Source organism: Phoenix dactylifera, chromosome 3, assembly GCF_009389715.1.
Source record: "Phoenix dactylifera cultivar Barhee BC4 chromosome 3, palm_55x_up_171113_PBpolish2nd_filt_p, whole genome shotgun sequence".
Lineage (NCBI taxonomy): Eukaryota > Viridiplantae > Streptophyta > Magnoliopsida > Arecales > Arecaceae > Phoenix > Phoenix dactylifera.
The window spans coordinates 20630656-20651119 of NC_052394.1; the positions used below are offsets into that span (position 1 = coordinate 20630656).

Consider the following 20464-nt stretch of genomic DNA (forward strand, 5'->3'; position numbering starts at 1 on the left):
CTCACCCTCGTACTCCCCGCCCAGCCCTACGATTTCCCCCAACCTTTTCACTGTTGATCCCTGCCAGCCGTACGATCATATGGCTGAAAGGGTCCCCCAGATTTTCCCAAATCTACGCTTCCTGCCGCGCTAAGGACGTCGGCTCTCGGCACGTTGCTGTCATCGAACCAAGTGCGAGGGGCCACGGTGAACCGCCGGTTAGGCAGGATGCCGCCTATTTCTGTACGGACCGGCCGGCCTTCAGGGACCTCTCCAACCGACCACCTACTATTTCTGGTCGAGTTAGAGTTACCTGGAGAAAATTTCAGAAAAATAAGAAAAAATAAAATACAAATGAATCCGAGAGCTTCCATGTTAGCCCGATTTCCATATATTACCGGTTTTGAAATTTATCAATGCCTTCTAAAATCCCCAGCTTAACTTGTCAACTAGATGACGGCACATGTCTTGCGAAATCAATAGTCAATCAAATTTTCAAATAATTAGCACAATTAGTTATGGTTTGATTGGATCTCAGTATGCCTGAAAAAAAATATGTGGTGTCAAAGTTACTTCTCATATAGCCACAACAAGGCTACCAATTTTCAAACATTTCTTTGGATGAATTTGAAGTATTGTTAAAATTTCGTTTCCTCCTGGCCCTACATGAAAATATAGAGCAACATGACTCGTACTTTCAGCCTCTTCTTTTCAAAATGTGCTACGAGGGAAGACGGCCAAATGGAGATGTTCAACTTTTAAGGCAACATTGTTTTGCAAATAAAGTAGCCTGCTTTAGATGTTCGGTCACAATCCTTCAGGAACTTAAAGAAAGGTCTGAACAGATTTTTTTTTTTTTTTTTTTTGGTTGCATACCGCTTTCTCCCGTCTCCACCGACACCTGCACTAAAGAAAGCAACCTCTTAGTTGCCATCAATTGAGATCACCAAGCAGCCAACGATCCAGCCCTCTTAGTCGTTTATCACTAAAATTTCTTTTCATACTAAAAGGTTTTTTTTCCTGGCAGAAACAACACCATGTTTCTTAAATAGCCAAATAATTCCAATTAGCTTAAAGGATTGGATGGATGACATAATTTTATCTAATAAAGAAAAGAAAATTTTCATCATGCATTTCTATAATGATCAAGGACTTCACTTAGAAAAACTAGCCAAGGAGGTGTTATTCGGTTTCTTTGACAGCGTATAAATATCTAAAATCTACTCAATGCATATAGCATGAGTTCATGCACTACGTCTCCAAAAACTACTCTGCACTATAATATTGGATGGCCCTTCCTTTCTGACTTTCTGCACTGTAATATTGGATGGCCCTCCACTCGGATCCGGCGGCGCACGCGCGAATGGCGAAACGAGGCGGCCGCGGCTGCAACCCCCCTACCACCCCGTCGGGGCGTCGGCGCAAAGCCCACCCTGGGGAGGATAACCGAAGGCAACGAGGGACGATGCATGCACATATCCGAGCAATACCGAGAGGGTCGGGGGGAAGACCGAGAGGCAAGGGGGGTTTAAAGTACTGAGGGAAGTTGCAAAAGAGGCCCGCTACAGCAAAAATTAGTTTTTCCGACTCTTTTCTGCCGACGCAAGAATAGCGTCGGCAATTTTGTGAGCGCGTAAAAATTTGTCGACGCTTGTTAGTAGCGTTGATGGAGATGAAACTAAGACGACCTTAGATAGCATCGTGAAAAGTAAATTGTAAGACAATGCTTCTAAGCATAATCGAACGCTAAAGAGAAACATCGGCGGAATCCTACTCGCTAAACATCCCACTTAACACTAATTTTTTTCTTAAAACTCTGGCTAGATAATGCTTAAAAGTGTCGTCGAACGCCAACCCAGGCCCAGACGATGGGTGAAGCCCGTGGTGTCCGATAACGCTTATAAGTGTCGTCAGACACCATCCCAGTCGCCCCTCTTATAAAACGCCGCGACCCTAGAACCCTGGAAACCCTAGCCGGAAGCTCCCCAACCCCTCTCTCCCTTCTTCTTTCCATCTTGGAGAGAAAATCCCTAGATACCGCCATCTCCAAGCTCTGGATTTGTCCAGGCAAAAATTTTACCAGATTTGTCTTGCACTCAGGATCCCCTTCCCGTGTTGGTGTCTATGTTTTCCCAACCTAGGTTTTTGATTCTCGAGTCATCTTTCTCTATTTGTTTGATCGATTCTAGTATCAGAGGTTTTGGGGTTATATGTCCTGGTTTTAATGTTATATGTCATGCATGTCTGAATTCTTTTCAGAAAGCTCTGTAATTTTTTCAGCCGACGCTCTACCTCCCAACTGATCCCAAAGAAATTCCAAGATCTCTGTTCTCTTCGGTTCCACATTCGAAAGATCGGCACTCGTGGTTCGAAAAGCGATCGAAGAATCTGATGAGATGGCGAGCCCAAAGAGGACTAGGGGGACGTTGCATTCCCCATCGCCGTAAGCTTGTCTACAACGGAGGGCATCGTTGCAGTCCCCATCGCCAAACCCCTTGCCGGAAAGAAGCTCGGAAGCTTGTCCGAAGTAGGCCGTTTGCCCACTTATATGTTTTTTTTATTTTTTTACTATTTTTTGTATTTTTGTGGCATTCATCTCTAATCCTATCCATTTTGTTAAAAAAAATATATTCATCTCTAATCCACACTGTAAGCTTCGGCAGACTTCCGTTTTTTGCCGATGCTTTTCAAAAACGTTGGCAAAAATTTTTTTTACCCCCACCTACTTAACACTTTTGCGACGCTTTTAGAAGCGTTAGCGCCAAAATTAACGATGCTTATAAGCATCGATAGAGGCTCTAAAAAACATAGGAAAAGACTAGATTTTTTGTAGTTACATGTGCACAGACCTTCACATACTCTTGTAATTTAAGCCTTGATATTCTTACCAAGCTAAAGATTCAAATTTAATTAAACTAATTACAAACACCATAATCAACCAATGGTTAGTCCTAATGGACCCGTGAAGCAATATCCTCTAGTCTATATAGGCTATAAGCCTAGTTTTTGATACCATTTATAACAACCCAGAACCTCGTCTAAAAATACTAACCAAAAAATTGTTATAGAGTTGGGCAACGGGCCGTGCCGGGCCGGCCCGGCCCAGGCCCCCCGGGCCAAAACTCTAAACGGGCCGTGCCTGGCACGGCCCGTGAGGCACGGAAGGCAAGCCCGGCCCGGCCCCCGGCCCCTCTATTGGTGGGCCGGGCCGGGCACGGCACGGCACGGGCGGTAACGGGCCGTGCCAGGCACGGCCCGCAACGTCTCTAAACGGGCCGTGCCTGGCACGGCCCGTAACGGCTCCAGACGGGCCGTGCCTGGCACGGCCCGTCTGGAGAGGGGGGAAGAAAATAGCCGTTTCCAACGGCTATTTTCGGGAAAAAGACGGTTTTGCCCCTCCCAACAGTCCTATAACGGCTGAATTGAGGGGTATTTTGGGAAAAAAAATTTTTTGGGCTTCTATAAATAGCCCATTCCTCCCTCATTCTCACCACACCAAACCTCTCATTCTCTCCTTCTCTACTGCTATTATTTCTCTCTTCTAAAGTGCTCTTCTAGCAATTTAATTTTTAGTTTGTTCAAGTGCTACACAAGAGGAGGTTCCTGTTGAGAAGAGAAGGTCGCTTCTGTTGAGAGCACAAGAGGAAGCTCGGAATCTCGGCGCTGCCTCTGCCCTCCGACCCTCTACTCAATTCCTCCTTGCGGTTAGTTTTTATTTTTTGAATTAATCATAGATATGTCATCTTTTGAGGAAAGTCAGTTTGGCATTCCTGTTTCTGAGGGGGAAGAAACTAATCCCCAACCCCCTGTTCCTAGTTCCTTTAGAACTGGTGAACCGAGTGAAGGTCAAACCTCTTCTCGTAAGAGGACTAGTACTGTATGGAATGAATTTGATAGAGTTATGGTTGAGGGAGTCTGGAAAGCTAAATGTAAAAAATGTGCCAAACTTTATAGTTGTAGTAGTAGTGGGGGAACAGGGCATTTAAAAAGACATCAAGAGAGTCATAGGATGCATGATTCTCATGCTCAAACTCAAAGTAGCCTTAATATACAAGGGGGATTACTTGTAGGTAATTTTGCATATAATCATGAAAATCAAAGAAAAGCACTTGTAAAATGGATAGTTAAGGATGAATTACCTTTTAGTTTATGTGAATCTTTTAATTTTGAAGAATATGTTCAATTAAACCTACAACCTGCTTACAAAAGAACTAGTAGACGTACATTTAGAAGAGTAGCTATGACCAATTTTTTAGCAATGAAACAAAATTTAATTGAAACACTTTCTACTTTAAATGTAAAAATTTCATTAACTTCTGATATTTGGTCAGAAAATTAAATGGCGTGCTAATTCATTAACTGCTGTATTTGATCCTAGAGTTAAATTAAATGGCGTGCTAATTTTACTTGATGCATACGCTGAAAATATGAATCAAGATGCTGAATCTGCTAAAGATGAGGTAAGACAACTTCTTTATGATATTTATGCTATATATGATGAAAAAATTCGTGGATCTAGAACACAAATACAAACCTCTATTCCTCCTTCTAGTAGTTCTCGTTCGTCATCTATTTTTTCATTCATTGCACAGAGAAGACACACACATGCTTCAAGTTCCTCTTCATCTTCTTCATCTTTAAGTAGTGAACTAGAATTTTATTTACGAAATGATCTTCAGTCTGCATATGATGAAAATCAAATAGAGAATCTAGATGTATTATCTTGGTGGAAGAGTGTTAGAAATCAATATCCTGTTATGTCTGCAATTGCACGCGATATTTTAGCTGTGCCGATGTCCACGGTAGCATCGGAATCCGCTTTTAGTGCAGGTCGGCGTGTTCTTGACGAAAAGAGAAGTAGGATGACGGGCGAAACGGTGGAGATGCTTCTCTGCTTCAAGGATTGGCTGGATGCTGAGGCAAGACTTCAAGATAAAGGTGGACATAATACAACATCCTCTGATGATGATGATACAAACACTACTGAAGACTGAAGACTGAAGACTGAAGACTGAAGAGTGAATACTGATTCACTGAATCACTGATGATTAGTAAGATTTCTTAATTTTTTATAATTGTACATTTTTATTGTATTCTGGAGGTCAGACCAAGGTCCAAACCTCGGCCCTTTCTTAGTTTCTTATTGTATTCTAGAATCTAGAGGTCAGACCAAGGTCCAAACCTCCCTTCATGTACCATTTTGATTGAAATTAATAAACTGGTAGGGGTCTATGCCAAACTCCCCACCATTAAGGTGGCTTTATATTCATAAATCAAGATTTCTTAGTGTTCATAATTTATTAATGTATTAAAAAAATTTTATCGGGCCGAGCCGGGCCCAGGCCCGGACCGTGCCAGGCCCGCGTGCCAGCCCGGCCCAGGCCCTTATGGGCCGTGCCGTGCTGGCACGCGGGCCGTGCCGTGCTTGGCCCGCGTGCCTAGACCGGGCCGTGCCGGCCCAGGCCCGAAGCGGGCCGTGCCTGGCACGGCCCGCTGGCCAGGATTCGCTAGCCCAGCACGGCCCTATCAAAGGGGCCGTGCCAGGCACGGCCCGTCACTGTAGCTGGCGGGCCGTGCCAGGCACGGCCCGCTTCGTGCCGTGCCGTGCCGGGCCGTGAGCGGCCCGGCCCAGTGCCCATCTCTAAATTGTTATTTGAATTTTTTGGTTTTGCATAAGTATCCAAAATTTATCTAGTGCATAGCAGACGTGGGACTAAACACATACCTACATACATCTTGATAGTTGTTTTGTTAATCTCCATCCTCAATACTACGATCATTTCCAATAAATAAGTCTCCTGTATGAGTATTTTGTTTCAGAATGGTCAATAAAATTTTTTTATTATCAAAGTAGAATTTCTAGTGAGGACTCTAGCAAATTAGTGACCTTGCTTGCATAATTCTCATTCTATTACTTAATTTGTTCTTTAGACAAAAAATTCTCCAACCACTTCACAAGGTTAGTTCATCAATCGCTACCCCCTTGTGTTCCTTCTTTTACGCTTGCAAACTCTTTCGAAACAAATGAGATGATTCTTTTTCTTTACAACTGTCTTGCCCCTTCCGCGGGCGCAATTTACTATCAAGCTGTCCTCTAAAAATGACAATCTTCAATTCCACACTAAACATCTTCTATCAGTAACAAATTAAGATTTCTAATTCATTTACAAAACTTTCAAGTGAAAACTCCCCTTTTTTTTTCCCGGATCATTTTCGTATCACCTTCATCCATTTCCAAGTATGCAGGAATTTTCTCCTATAATTATCATTTTTCCATAAACTTAATTTTGTGTTTTCTTTCCTTTTTTTTTTTGCTAAGAATTTCTTCCTTCAAAATCCTAACCAGTTTTGCTTATCATCAGTTATGCTGGTACCACTATTCTTTCATGTTAAGCGGGCCAATCTCAAAATTTTCTAATTAATTCAACTGAATTGTCAAAATATTTTTAGTTCCACTCTTATATTTGTATGTTTATATGGTAAAATTAGAAACTCCAAAATTGTCAACATACAATATAATTTAGTTCCACCAATCTACCAATACTTAGCCACATTTAGTCTTGAGACTTTATCTTACGCCTTGATTTTTTTTTCTTTTCTGTTTTATTGTTTAGAGAAAAGGTGATAAAAGAAAGTTCCAGGAAAGAGAAAGTACTATTTTTAAAATATCTCTGAAATTTGAATAATTCCTTAAAAAAAACTGTTGGACCACATGATTTTCCTTTTTTCGGAATTAATGTATTGCCGAGGGGAGTTAACTTTCAAATGTCTTACAATGTTTTACGAAAATAATTAGAATACTTTGATAGCATGTGTGTAAATATTGCAATATCTATCACATAATTGTTCAAGTTAACATGTGTCAGACTCTTTCAGAAAACAAAGTACTCTAAAGTGGTGAACTCAAGAGTGGAGGCAGCTAGGAAGCGCAATTTTTGATATCTCGATCACTTGGTGGAGTTGAGTGCAGCCTGGACTGAAGTTAGTCATACTTGGTATGTGTTAAGGGCCAACGTTATTATGCAAAAGAGTGACTCAGCCACTATAGTTGGTTGGATCCCGAGGTGCCCTAGAAAGATAGGAGGTATGGCCGGCAATACCATCACCTTCGGGGCGAGGCATATCTATAGGAAGGTGAATGGAGTTGTAGGGGTGCAAATGGGTCAGGTCGGGTTATGAGTGACCTCAACCCAATCTGGTTCCTTATTCGGATCCTAATTTTAGACCCATACCTAACCCAATAGAAGATCAGGTCGAATCCACCACGACAATTTTGAACCCAACGGATCATTCAGGTTGGGTCAGGTCCATGTATAACCCGGACCCAATCCAAAAAATTTGGATCTACTTCGAATTAACCCAAAATTGCCCAAATTTCAAATGGGTCGGGTTGGATCGGATCTAAATTCAGTAAATCCAGACCTGACCTAGAAAATAGAAAAGATCTAATTTTAAGATTCGATCTGGCCCTATGGGTCCTTCAAAATAAGTCAGGTTGGATTTAATTAAGTAGGTCGGGTTGGGTCACGGATCAATACGAGCCATTTGCAGTCTTATATGGAGCTGCAGAATAGATGGTTGCTTTCTTCGTGGTAGATTACTTGAGTGGTATTTTTTGACCGGTAAAGCGGAGTTGCCTCGGGTACCTCGAGTTGAATTTTGATTTTTTTTGAACATATTCATAACAGTTTCGTGAGCTGTCCATTTGTAGCAAGTAAAAAAAAACCACTAGGCCAAGTGTTGTCGCCCATAGAAGTGTCACGACAATGCGTACGTTAAGAAACTTTTTCTTTTTTTTGGGTGAAAGTTCAGAACCTTGCTTGCGGAGAGCATGCTGTAGTGCACTGCCGCACTACTATTTCATGCTTGCTCTCTTCCTAATTTTGAGGGGAGGGGTTGACGCCACAACACATGCTATACTTCCATAAGGAGGTTATGTTGTACTCCATTGATAGAATATTATCAGTGAAATCCTTTTGCATTTGACTTCTTCCTCTTCTTCATTAAAAAAAAAAAGGTTTTCTTTATTACTTTTGCAGTTTTTGCATGCCAAGCTTTTGATAGTTCCTTGTAAGTTTCCATTACAGCAGTTGGTTGTTCATGGTTCTCAAAATGTCTTGAGAAATGTCCTTTCAAAAACTGTGAGAAATGTTCACCAGCCTTAATATTCAGTTGAGCATGCCATTCTATCCAATTCTTCAATGCTAATGCCATGTTCATTGGGTTCTTACTAATTATCAAGTTCATCAGATTGATCTTTGTGAGCATAATTTTAGCAATCACGTAACAACCTGCATTGCTCATAATATTTTTTTTTGTTATAATGATCCTATATCGACATATATTATTATTATTTTGTTAGCATGATCTTATTAAAGTGATTTTAGGAATCAAGTAATAATCTATATCACCCATAATATTTTTTTTTTGTTAGTATGATCTTATATCAGCCTATATTATTTTTCTTATATAAAGTCTGTACACAAGTATATATAACCCTGATATGTACCAAATGTGATAGAGCAGAGAAATAAAATTAATTTTCTCTCTCTTTTTCTTTTGTTTTTCTCTTATTTTGCAAGTATTTCAACATCGTATAGAAGTCACCGATCACTTAATTTGCTATTGCCATCTCTTCCATCTTTGCTATGGTCATCGTTACCATGTTTAGAAGCTTTGAAAACTTCTATTGCCGATTTATCGATCTCTATTTTCTGGTGAATCTACCCCTGAAGATCTTTTGTTTTTTGGTGGATTCGTAGATTTTCTGTTTTCTTGTAGATCCTCTATTTACTAGTAAACCAACATTCAAAGATCCCATTTCTAGTAGATTTGCATATCTTCTATTTCCGATAAATTAATATCCGAAAATCCTTTATTTTCTAATGGATTCGCAGCTCTTCTCCACTATTTTTCTTTATAGTTTCAGATCTTCGGTCGTCTCTCCTCATCATCGCTCGGCTCCTTTCTATCCGTCTCTTATTTTATTTGCTGCCTCGGGCTCCTTCACTATCCAGTTCAAGATCTCTTACACCTCTTTCATAGTACATCCGTCTACGAGGATCGTCAACCTTCGGTTGCCTTTTCTCTAAGTTCTATTTTTACTGCAACTATCGTCTTTTATATGTATTCTCATTGTTACATCATCAGATAAGTCAATCAGCCACATCGACAGATACATCAGTCTATTATGTCAATTAGACACATTGATAAATATACCACTTTGCTATATTAGTCAGTCATATCAGTGGACGCATTAGTCCACTACGTTAGTTAGCTACGTCAACATTGCCAAAAACACATCAGTTTGTTGTGTTAGCTTCCTAATATGTTGCATTAGTTTCTAAGATGCTATGTCAGCTTTTGTTCTACCATATCAAATTCAGTATTGTCACATCAGCTTAACATATCGATTTGGCATATCGACTTATGAGTTGTTATGTTAACTCCTAATCTGCTACTAAGCTGCTATAACAGCTCGTGCTCTGCCACATCATGCTCTTTGCACCACGTCAGCTTTTGATCTACCACCATGTCAGCTTCTAAACTGCTATATCAGCTCTTAGTCTATCATGTCGGCTTTTGAACTACTACTTCGGCTCTTGATCTAGTACATCAGTTTATGGGTATTTTCATGGTCTAGTTTTCAAACTCAAATTAGCACCTATAGTACCATCTCGAGTTTGAGGGAGGAGGTATTAGCATAATTTTAAGGATCACCTAACAACCTACATCATCCATAATATTTATTCTTTATTTACGTGATCCTATATCAACATATATTATTTTTCTTTGTTAGCATGATCTTATTAAAGTCATTTTAGGAATCACATAATAATCTGTACCCTCCATAATATTTTTTTTTTGTTAGCGTGATCCTATATCAACCTATATTCTTTTTCTTATATGAAGTCTATACAAGAGTATATATAACCTCTAATATGTACTGAATATAATGGAACAGAGAAATAAATTATTTCTCTTTTTCTTTTGTTTTCTTCTTCTTCTGCAGATATTTTAAAACCTCTCTTTCTTGTTCTCCTATCATACTCTTGGTGTTTGTTTTTCCTCACCTTCTATTCTCCATTTGAAAAGCATGACCTCTTCTATTGTTATTTACAATCCTAATGCTGATATAACGCTATCATTCTTTCTCCACCACTCAGATAACTCAGGCATGGTCCTACTCTTTACTGTTATTAGTTTATCAGAAGCAACAAATTGATGATTTAGACCATATATACAATAGCAATTAATCTGCTGTCAAAATTTTCTGGTGGTGCATGCTGAATCCTTGATCTTAGTATCATCTACAATGTCCATCTCCCATATTTGAAGTCCCTAGGTATAGAGACATTCTTCTGGGAGAGCAAGTTAAAGTAGACATCCAAGATTGTAATTTTTTGAAAAAAGTAAAATTTTAAATTTGATATGAAAATATTATTCTTCCTTGTTTTTTGGATAAGAATGTTTCATCTTATCTTATGACTTTGCTAATTCTTAAGAAGTGATCAGTCCCCGAAAGTAAACCCGTTGCCGGGTCTTTCTGTTCCCAAGCCTCCATTCTAATATACACCATGCATGAGAAAACACGATCATGCTAATTAAGATAAAGCTGCTCTTACCAAGAAAATATTAAGATGAAGCTGTCCTGTGCTGGTTTCCTAGCTAGGCTTCAAACATTTAATTTTCTGCTAATTAATTGACCCAAACTTACCCGGAAAATGGCTGGAACACCACTAATTCATTTGTAACATTGTGCACACTAGTAAGTTGTGAATTCTTTGAATAATAATTTAAAGAAACGAAGCTACTCCATTAAAATTAACGATCCGTACATCATGCACAATCATTATTTCAGCTTTAAGTCTGCCTTTCTCTTGCTTTATTATTGAGTAAAGTCATATCTATACCTCCAATTAGCACCTATAATGAGCTCCAGACAGGCGTTGGTTGCGGCAGTGATTGCAAGGCAACTGAAATAAAGCATGACCTATAACAACATATACATGATGAACTAGTGAGATGAGATGATATTGGAGATGTTACTCTTCAGCTATTGTAGTTGCTATTTTTTAAGCATTGAATTGGCTAGAACCTACTTCAATAATATCTTTCGTCATATCATCACCTCAAATATCTATTAGTTTGTATCTCTCTTCTGATCCAAGCCAGTTATACTCATTTTAAGCAAATATCTAGTTCACTTAATAGATCCTCCAATTAACTAATTTCTCTAGTCATGACCTTGGAACACGAATTGCGTTAGCAATAGCTAGAGGTTTCTGTGCACACAATATTCTAGAAAAGGGCATCTTAAATTAGATTATTTAGTGTTCACTTCGGATGCTCCAACCTTGTCTAATGTAATGTAATGACTTCGACTTCCATGTTTAATATAACCGCCATCTGCTTGGGATCAGTAACCTTCCATGATAAGTTAAATTTATAATTCCGACAATGAAGAGAACATACACTTTAATAGACTTCCTTTGAGTTCAGACAAAGCATCCGTATACCTTAGCATGGCATCTCATCGCCTGAAGAAAGTTAACTAGTTCATAGCATGACCCCACCATTTATTCCTTAATTTTTTGTGCACTGGACACCTAGAAAAGCGCACCGATCCATCTTCACTTCCTTTTAATTAAGCTTTAGTCATGCTCAGTACAATATTATACTGAACCAAATTGCCCACAAAGAGTATTCGTTTTGCTGGAGAATTACACGTGGTCAGTGGATTGAACTAACGCCACTCTAGCTACTAATGCCTTCGGTTCCACAATTCACCCATGCACCCACCGTCTTGTATATCTGCAATTAATCTTAATCAAAGACCTAATTCAACAACGTTCTTTCAAACAAAAATAATTCAAAGCTCCACGGATTTGCATGAATGTCTCCCTGGCCAGTTTTCAACAATATTCATGCATGCACTAATTTCTTAAGGGGACGTACACACATCATACGTATCACTTGTAAAAAGATAATTAAGAACAGTCTACAAACACCACCAATAAAATATCCTTATTAAACGTCCGATCATTTTAGAAGTCTTCATCTCCTCATGCAAGTAAATGAGTTCAGGGACCATCTTTTTATAGGACCAGAAACTCAGCAACTACAATTAAGTTTTAGCCTCATTTAGCTTTGAATGATTTTAACTGATGGCACGAGTACTTGTTGATTAATATATATCACCCGATATATATATATATATATATATATATATATATATATATATATAGCATGTGAAGGAGACCTGCCCGTAGCTGATGCATTTATAAGTTCTGGAAGATGTGCCATAGGTCAAGCCATGACAAACTAATTCTTTATATAAGCTAAGCTAACAATGAAATGAAATGCTGGATATCCCCTACACAACATCAACAATTACCATTCTTTAAGACATAGAACTCTATTTAAATAAAATTTCAAGTAAATCCAAACCACTTAATATGTTAAACATAACAGGTAGCTAAAATTAATATTTCATATCAAGTTGATAGATTTGATCAGTTGAGACAAAAGCATCATGATTGGAGCAGGGTCAAATTAATTTTCTAGAACTTTGAGAAGGAACAAGAATGAGGCTTCTTCCATTAATTGGATTCAGATCTCAGATCCAAAAGAATCCATATCTATATGCCGTGAGGACCTTAAAGATGTTGACCACGGCAAACACAAAAGCTTACCGTGAAGATGTTTGACCCCAATCATCAGACTCCCAAATGGCTACCCTATTTAAGCTTACCTGTAGATGGTTCCACCAAAGCCAATGGCACATCCTCCTTCTGCTTATATTCCAAAAATGTCCCTTGGTGATCAGCAGATCTTGTCATCTAGCCTCAAAAATAAGATGTCTTGCCCTACACTGCTACACAAGACAAGAACTGCACCCTAATCAGGCCTGGCTAAAGAATGGATTAGAATAAAGAAGGGAATGTCAGCAAACCAATACTAATAGCAACCACTGAAGAAGAATACCAAGGCAGTACCCTCTGAGCATATATTTTTGAGCCAGGGTACCTTCCTAGATTATAATAAACTAATAGAATAAGAAAGAAAATCACTATATTATCAACCCAATCAAATGAAAAGAATAATGCTCATTATTAATATGAAGTGCTGTTGGATTCCTATCGTTATTAAATCTCATTAACTAATCAATATATATTAATGTCCACCAAAAACTAATATATATTAGCTCTCTACGTTGCTTAAACTAAGCAATAAGGCAGAACCAAATTGTACAGGAATCACCATACCATTAATAATAAGAAGTGAAGACTTGAAAATAAACTAATCAAGTACTGGGTTATTCTTCAATGTCATTGCCTCTTTTAACAAAAATATGGCATCAAGGGAGACCTTAAGCAATGCAGCATAACTTATCTTTGGATTAGGGTAAATATGTGCGAGTTGGTTCAAGTTCTGGAACAGTGGAAAGAGCTTGAGATAGGGTGGCGAGGAAGGATGCTGGGGTATTTTAAATGGCAGCGGCGTCGCATACGTGGACGCAAATTCCTCGGTAATATTTAAGTATATATTTCTTTCAAGACGAAGATCCACGTAATAATTTTCCCGGAGGGGAGTTTGGATATGACTAGACGGTGCGGTGCGGTGCAGTGCAGTGGTGCCCCTCTTCTTCCTCTCGACATTTATGAATACCAACACAAAACTTCGCCTACCCCACAAACCAGAAGCCCTTTGAATGGAAAATCATATTAAATATTAAAATTATCACCTTTTAATTGCCAGTCGCGGCACAGTCCTGGCTGACGAGATTTGGAGGGGCCATGCCAAGACAAAGAACTTGATTCATCCCTCCTCAGTGCGGGACGCTGTGGACCGAAGCTTACATGGCCTGACTGCGTCAGAAAGAGGGAGAGAGAGAGAGAGAGAGAGAGGGTGTTCACTATTATTCTTGTGATACGGGCTATTCCACACCCTGCAGGGCTCGCCATCACAGGAATCAGTGGGGAAAGTGGGAAAGAGGAGCTGGAGATCGGAAATAAAGAAGTCCGGTTCAACAATAGCAGGATAAAAGAAGGGGGGAAATAGGTGAGAGAAAAGGACGTAAAATTATTTCCTTGTAATAAAGTTTTTTTTAAAAAAAAACCAGCTACAAGTCACTTTCATTGGGGTCGCCATAATCATAGATATTACTAAATAAATTAAAGTATGGAAAAAAAAAAAAAAAAGACCAGTGCTTTAGAGAGAGAGAGAGAGGGAGAGAGAGATCTAGCGGCAGAGAAGGGCAGAGAGGTGAAAGGAGGAGGGAAAGAGCAAGAAGGACTAATGCTGCCATGGTGGCAGACTGGGAGAGAGCTCAGAGTAGAAGAGTGGGCGAGGGGTGAGTCAAAGGGTGGGGGGACGCACGTGTGGGGAAAGGCCTCGCGGTCCGGAAGCTCGCAGCCGATCCGTCAGGGGACCAGTGATTTGTTTGTAATGTGCGCCGCCGTCAGCGTAGTTAAGGAAAGGAAAAGCCGGAATGAGGGAAGGATTTGACCATATGAGCTCTAGAAGAAGTTTTAAAAAGTTGAGCTCACACTTCGAACCCCCTAGCTCTTAGGGAATGTGGGAACAAATACAAGAGGAACTCGTGGGCTACATTTCATTGGAAGGGGGAAATTTGATATCACTCTAATCTTTGGAAGTATACTACTGGGAAGGTGATTGCATGTCTTGAGGTGTCATCGTGAGATCAGATAAGAGGAGCCTGAAGATGGTGTCTCAAGTGTTCTCAAGAAAATAAAAAAAAAGGAACAAAGGAAAAGAATAAGATGTTGATTAAAGTAGGATGATGAGATCACAATTATATTAATGGGGACTATAGTGACAAGCAGAAAATTGGAAACGTAAAACAGTTCATCTTAAACTGTGTGCTGAAAAGAAGGGAAAGAAGAAGGAGAGGAATAACAATGTTTGAATATTAGAAAGAAGTAAATGACTTGAGCAATATAAAACTGTATAAAAGAGAGGCACCACAACTTATCCCGTTACGCTGAGCTGAGAGATCAAAGGTGGTTTCTCTTATATGGTACACAAATGATAAATTTATATGACAAATATTTATCCTGTATGTGAAGAAAAGCTTACAAAAATTTAACTCATGGTAAACCATCTATCCAATTAATTTCCCATCAAAATCAGCAGGAAGGAGAAGCCGTTATCGATTATATATTCATATCGTTAAGTTCTCTTCTACTTGAACCACATCAACCACACATCAAAACTCAAAGCAAAAGACAATCAAACAAATCGCCAATTAATTAAACTCACCATTCATCACTTGAAAGAAAGAAATAGAGAGATAGAAAAGAGAGAGATTTTAACTCTCTTCTTTTTCTGGAAATCCTTCCCCACGGCCTCTTCGCAAGTATCGATCGAGAGAATCGCCAATAGCAATAACAATAAAACTCCTATCTTACTAAACCTGCTTCAATAATAACGAAAAACAAGAGCAAGAAAAAGAGAGTGAGGAGGATCTATACTCAAGAAGAAGAAGTGCCACCCGGCGGAGCATCGGATCCCTCTCCGCCCACCGAACCACTCCCCGCCGCGGCAGCGGCAGCGGCAGCAGCAGCAGCAGCGGAAGAAGAAGATGAAGACTCTCCTGCTCCAGAAGTCTGTCCGCTCCCGGCGGCCGAGGCGGGGGGCTGGCGCTTCCGCTTCTTCTTCTCGTAGGGGACGCCGCGAGCCTTGGCCTGGCTTTCGCGGACCTCGCGGAGGTAGATGCGGACGGCGCGGGCGGCGAAGGGGTTCGCCTCGGGCCGGCCGCCGCTCTCCTCGTAGGCCGCTCGCAGGCGGCCAATCAGAGCGTCGAGGGAGCCCCAGGCCTGCTTTAAAGGGCAAGCGCAGGGGCCCGGCGGGTTGGGTTGGCCGAAGAAGGTGCACCCGGCGTTGTGGACCTTGGTCTTCCCGAACTGGTCCAGGTACCGCAGGAATTCGATCACGTGGGCGCCGCTGCAGCGCGCCAGCGTCAGCGGCGGCTTGTGGTTGCGCAGGTACTGCAGGAACGTGTTCCAGTCCCGTCGCTTCTGTGACTCGTACCTGCTCGGCGGCGCCGGGGCCGGGGCCGGGGCAGGGGCCGGAGGGGGGTGACCCGATCCCGGGGTCGGCTCACCCCGGGGGGAGGAGGAGGAGCCCTGCCCCGCACCCGAGTGGCCAGGGGTCGACTCCATGCACTTCTTTCTCCTCTTCTAGCTACTCTTCTTCTTCTTTGGCTTCTCTGTTACCTTTTTTCGCAGAGCTTGTTTCCTTTGCTTGCACTTCTTCTCTTCCTCGATCCCTGCGGAGGGAGGAAGGGGTGTGGGGGCGGAGAGAGAGAGAGAGAGAGAGAGAGAGAGAGAGGAGAGCTGAAGAGAGAATGGAAGAAGGAAGAAGGGTGGTTTGGATGGGACGTTAAAAGGGAAATGTAAGCAAGGAGGGCGACGGAGTAGAGGGGGACGGAGGGAGTGAATGGGAGGAGGAGGGTTCACGTGGTGGCCCCCGGTCTTCGACGTGACTCGGATAGATGGTTACGGGTGTGCTGCACTGTGATGCGGAACAAGAGTAAATGCACTGGGTCTAAATGTGATACAGCTGGAATTTGATATTCATGCTCTGATGATTTAATGAACCCTAATTAACCCGGATAAGTTGGTTTAGCAAATCTTCAAATCCATGAGTATCTAACCTAAATAAGAGGTATAAATGCTGGAAAGAGCCTAAATAGAATTAGTTAGAGAGGTCCTGATATGTTTTGCACTGTTATCAAGAGTTGAACAACTTCCCTATCATGGCATATATCTTGAATGGATGGCTATCATTCAACATGCAGTGCACCATGTTTGCCAATAAATATGCTGCATTTGGTTCTAAGTATGGACGATAGCAGTCCATCTTCAAGACGAATAATGTGGCGGCTATTTAAAATTGTACAATTTTTTGATGTGCAAAATATACACCACAAAGATCCGAATCCCAAATAAACCATGCTGATGCCACAAATGTCTTAATCATTTTTCTAATTAAAATAAGTTATATTTTTGGCTTATCCAAAATCATAAACCTTACGTCCTTTTCATTTTGGTCCAATCTATACCTTGGATTATATGGTAGGGCAATTATGAAAATGACTACATTTATGATTTTTTTTTTATCATTTTAGCATATAACTTATGTACTAGGATCTATATCATGGTTACAGCTGTATCGATAGAATATATTTTATTAAGCAATAAATTATTTCTAAATTCATAAAATTGTTGTTCATGTACTGCTTGTATGAACTCTGCATCACCTTGAACTTAAACATCTCTATAATTTATATGGATCGATTGCTAAGCTATATCTTTTGATTTAATAAAAAGCTTTTTTCAATTAATTATTTTCCTCTTTGCCATTACAATATCCCTATCTAAATCTAATATGTAAGTTAGATGATATATATTTATACACATAATTAAAATATCATTATAACAATTCTAAAGAATAGTTTTTAAAAATATGTCTTCAAAATTAAATTTGAAGCCTCCAGTATTTTAAGTTTAGTAAATATGTCTCTAATTGGTCCATTACATATTCATCATTGCTGCACCACTCAAGGAAAATCAAGATTCCTCTAAAATCAAAATTCAATGCAATACTCCAAGTTTGGTAACCAAAGTATTTTATTTTGCAATATGATAGATGCCTTTGCTATTACAATTTTTGTTGCGTATAATTATAATACAAAAGCCAACAGCCAATGCTACATGTTGGTTCTGTTTCAATAGCATCATTACACTCAAAAATGCTGTCTATAATAAATATTCTTAAAGATTGAAATGAAAGCAATTTGCCTACCTAAAAAACAATAAATTGCACGATATGACACATCTTTATTTGATTAATGTTTTAACCATGATGGTGTTGGTCAACAAGGTTTGCGTTGCTTCAAACTCAAACAAACCCTTGTCTATCAGAGGAGTCATGTATTTCGAGTTAAATGACAAGCTAATACAAGTGCCTCAAGTTGGATGGTTCAATATAATATCATTCATAGTTATGGAAGTTAAAAACATACTAACAAATCATCTTGAGATTACAAATTTCCACAAATATTATAACAATTATATTTTAAATTGAAATATAAAATTCTCAGAAATGTCAAGTAGTTGATTTCTTTTTAAGCAGTATATTAGTTATCATAGCATAGGGAAAATCTTTACCAATTTAAACTTAGATCATATTGTATCTCACCAACTTAACAATCAATAAGCTTTATAACTCTATCCATTTCAATGAATTTCTACGTGCCTCCATTGTGTTCCTAACATATGCCATGCATGCACATGCCAAATGATTTTAATTTAAATTGGATATCTTCAAAAATATTATTATTCACATGCACGTAATATAACAGTGAATACATGCAACTTAAGTTAGCGGATAATATGTTGGTTAATAATATGGCACTTTAAACTGCTCGCGTAAATAGTTTTCTTTCATGATCTAGGGAACCGCGCGCCCGAGTTTTAGCCAGTGTTTCGCCCATGCATGGGGCGAATGTGCAGCTACCACTGCATCCAAAGCTGTCGATTTGCCTCTACACAGTCAATACGAGATATCTACTGATATCACCTTTGCCTTTTCCTTTCCGTAGTTCGCTTTCTTTCACCCATTTGTCAAAGCAAATCTCCAAGCACTATCCTTTCTTTTGCTGTTTTCATTATCGCTGGTCAAGAAAAGATGTGCACTTCCGCTTAAGATACTTTTAATTAATCAAGCTGGAATTAGAAAGACAAGACAAGTACCGGCTTTAATTAATCTGGCTGCATATGTATTCTCTAGCCGCCTTAACGCTTTTCCATGCAGCTAAATCGACAAGGAAAACAATAGCATTCGCACGTGCAAGGAGAGAGCAACAGGACTCGCACAGATTTGCTGGAATATTATACGTCGGAGAAACTACGGTATGTAGATCTTGGGCATGCATGCAATTCGTAGAAGCCCCCTCTATGTTTTCCAACTTGAATAAGTTCAAAAACTGCTCTCTTCTTTCTTATTAATATTTTTCTTTTGGTTGATGGCAATGTAGACGCTTATTGACATGAATAGTGGATAAAGTTCTACCTCGAAAAGATAATGGCGGATAAAACTTTTTCTTTATCTGGGATGGGTGTCGGCTGGCCGGAGTTGCATTCATGCGCTACCTACGAGGCATAGAGCTCGAGCGTCAGGTTCTCGGTCATGTCCGAAATCCCCACACTAGGTTTCAAACGCCTGGTCTCATCAAAAGAGTTCAGATTGCCTTTCCTTGTTGCTTTTCCTTCTTATCTATATAAAAAACAATGGTATGACCGCAGGAGTGCTGCTATCCTTTTCCTAAGTTGAACTTAAAATATCTCTCTTGCACAAACATGAACTCCTACCAAGCGCATGCTTCGATCCAAAGATTTCATGTGCCTTATGTGTAAGAGTTAAATAGACAGAGAGAGAGAGACAGTATGGAAAAGAAATAGAATTCATTTATTTGAAAAAAAAATAGAATGCCTCAATGTGCGTTATGCGTTAGGCTTTTTTATTTTATATAGAGAAAATTCTTGATTATGAAATATGTCAAAGGACCATTGATATGAATATCAGTTTTTTAATTAAATGTCATATAATTGGGTTTTGATATTTAAAATTAGTGAATGATGCATATTCTAGTTAAGACATAGATGACTCTATTGAATTTAACCCCTTTTTTTTCTATAAATCCTTAAATAGAATTATGGAAACAGAGTTCGTCATGGATTATGAAATTCAACAATATGGCATTCATGCATGGATGAAGTTAATTTATTTTCTTTTCTCTATTATCTATTTTATATATATGGAGACTCAACTTGTGCAAATCTCTTAATTCACCATATAGGTACCTATATTAATAATACTAGAATTAATATGCTTGATCAACATTAAAATTTATTTCTTAATATGCAACAAATATTAATGGCATTAATGTGCTCGAGCATCATTAAAGCATATTACCTAATATGCAATAGAAATTTAGTAATTGAAGCATTCTACTTATTATAATTTGTTATATTGTTAAATGGGATTCCAAAAATAATTGGAAAAGGGAAAAAATACAATCCGCAAGATTGGTATTATTGATGGAAATTTCTGCATGAAAGACCTTGTACAAAGTTCTTCGTATTATTGATGAGAGTTTCTATTCGGCCATCATTAAAGTTTCTTACTTAACATGCAATAAAAATTTAGCTATTGAAACATGCTACTTATTATAATTTATTATATTATTAGATTGCATTTTAAGAATAGTTGGAAAAAAAGAAAAAAAAGTTGTACTCTATCTGCAATACCAATATTAATTACACCAAAATTAATGATAGAAGTTTTTATTTGACCAACATTAAAATTTATTGCTTAGTATGCCAAAGAAATTTGAAAAACCTTCTATTTATTATAATTTATTATATTATTATGTATTTCGGAACAATTAGAAAAA

At 39.1% G+C, this 20464-nt stretch overlaps 1 protein-coding gene across 2 annotated transcripts; it reads right to left on the minus strand.

The window, feature by feature from the left end:
• Window positions 1-12463: 12463 nt before the first annotated feature.
• Window positions 12464-16409, minus strand: LOC103718039 (protein G1-like7). 2 transcript variants are annotated; one of them, XM_039124952.1, is made up of 2 exons: window positions 15477-16409; window positions 12464-12856 (listed from the first exon to the last, which is right to left on the minus strand). In XM_039124952.1, exon 1 carries the CDS (start codon window positions 16164-16166, stop codon window positions 15477-15479), a length of 690 nt encoding a protein of 229 aa, XP_038980880.1. In that variant the 5' UTR covers window positions 16167-16409; the 3' UTR covers window positions 12464-12856. The 2 variants fall into 2 exon arrangements, with proteins under 2 accessions (XP_038980880.1, XP_038980879.1); XM_039124951.1 differs by having other exon boundaries at window positions 12464-12872.
• Between the last annotated feature and the right edge of the window lie 4055 nt (window positions 16410-20464).

Excerpts from the sequence above, each read along its gene's own strand:
- LOC103718039 (XM_039124952.1), bottom strand. The coding sequence starts at position 16,166 with ATGGAGTCGACCCCTGGCCACTCGGGTGCGGGGCAGGGCTCCTCCTCC.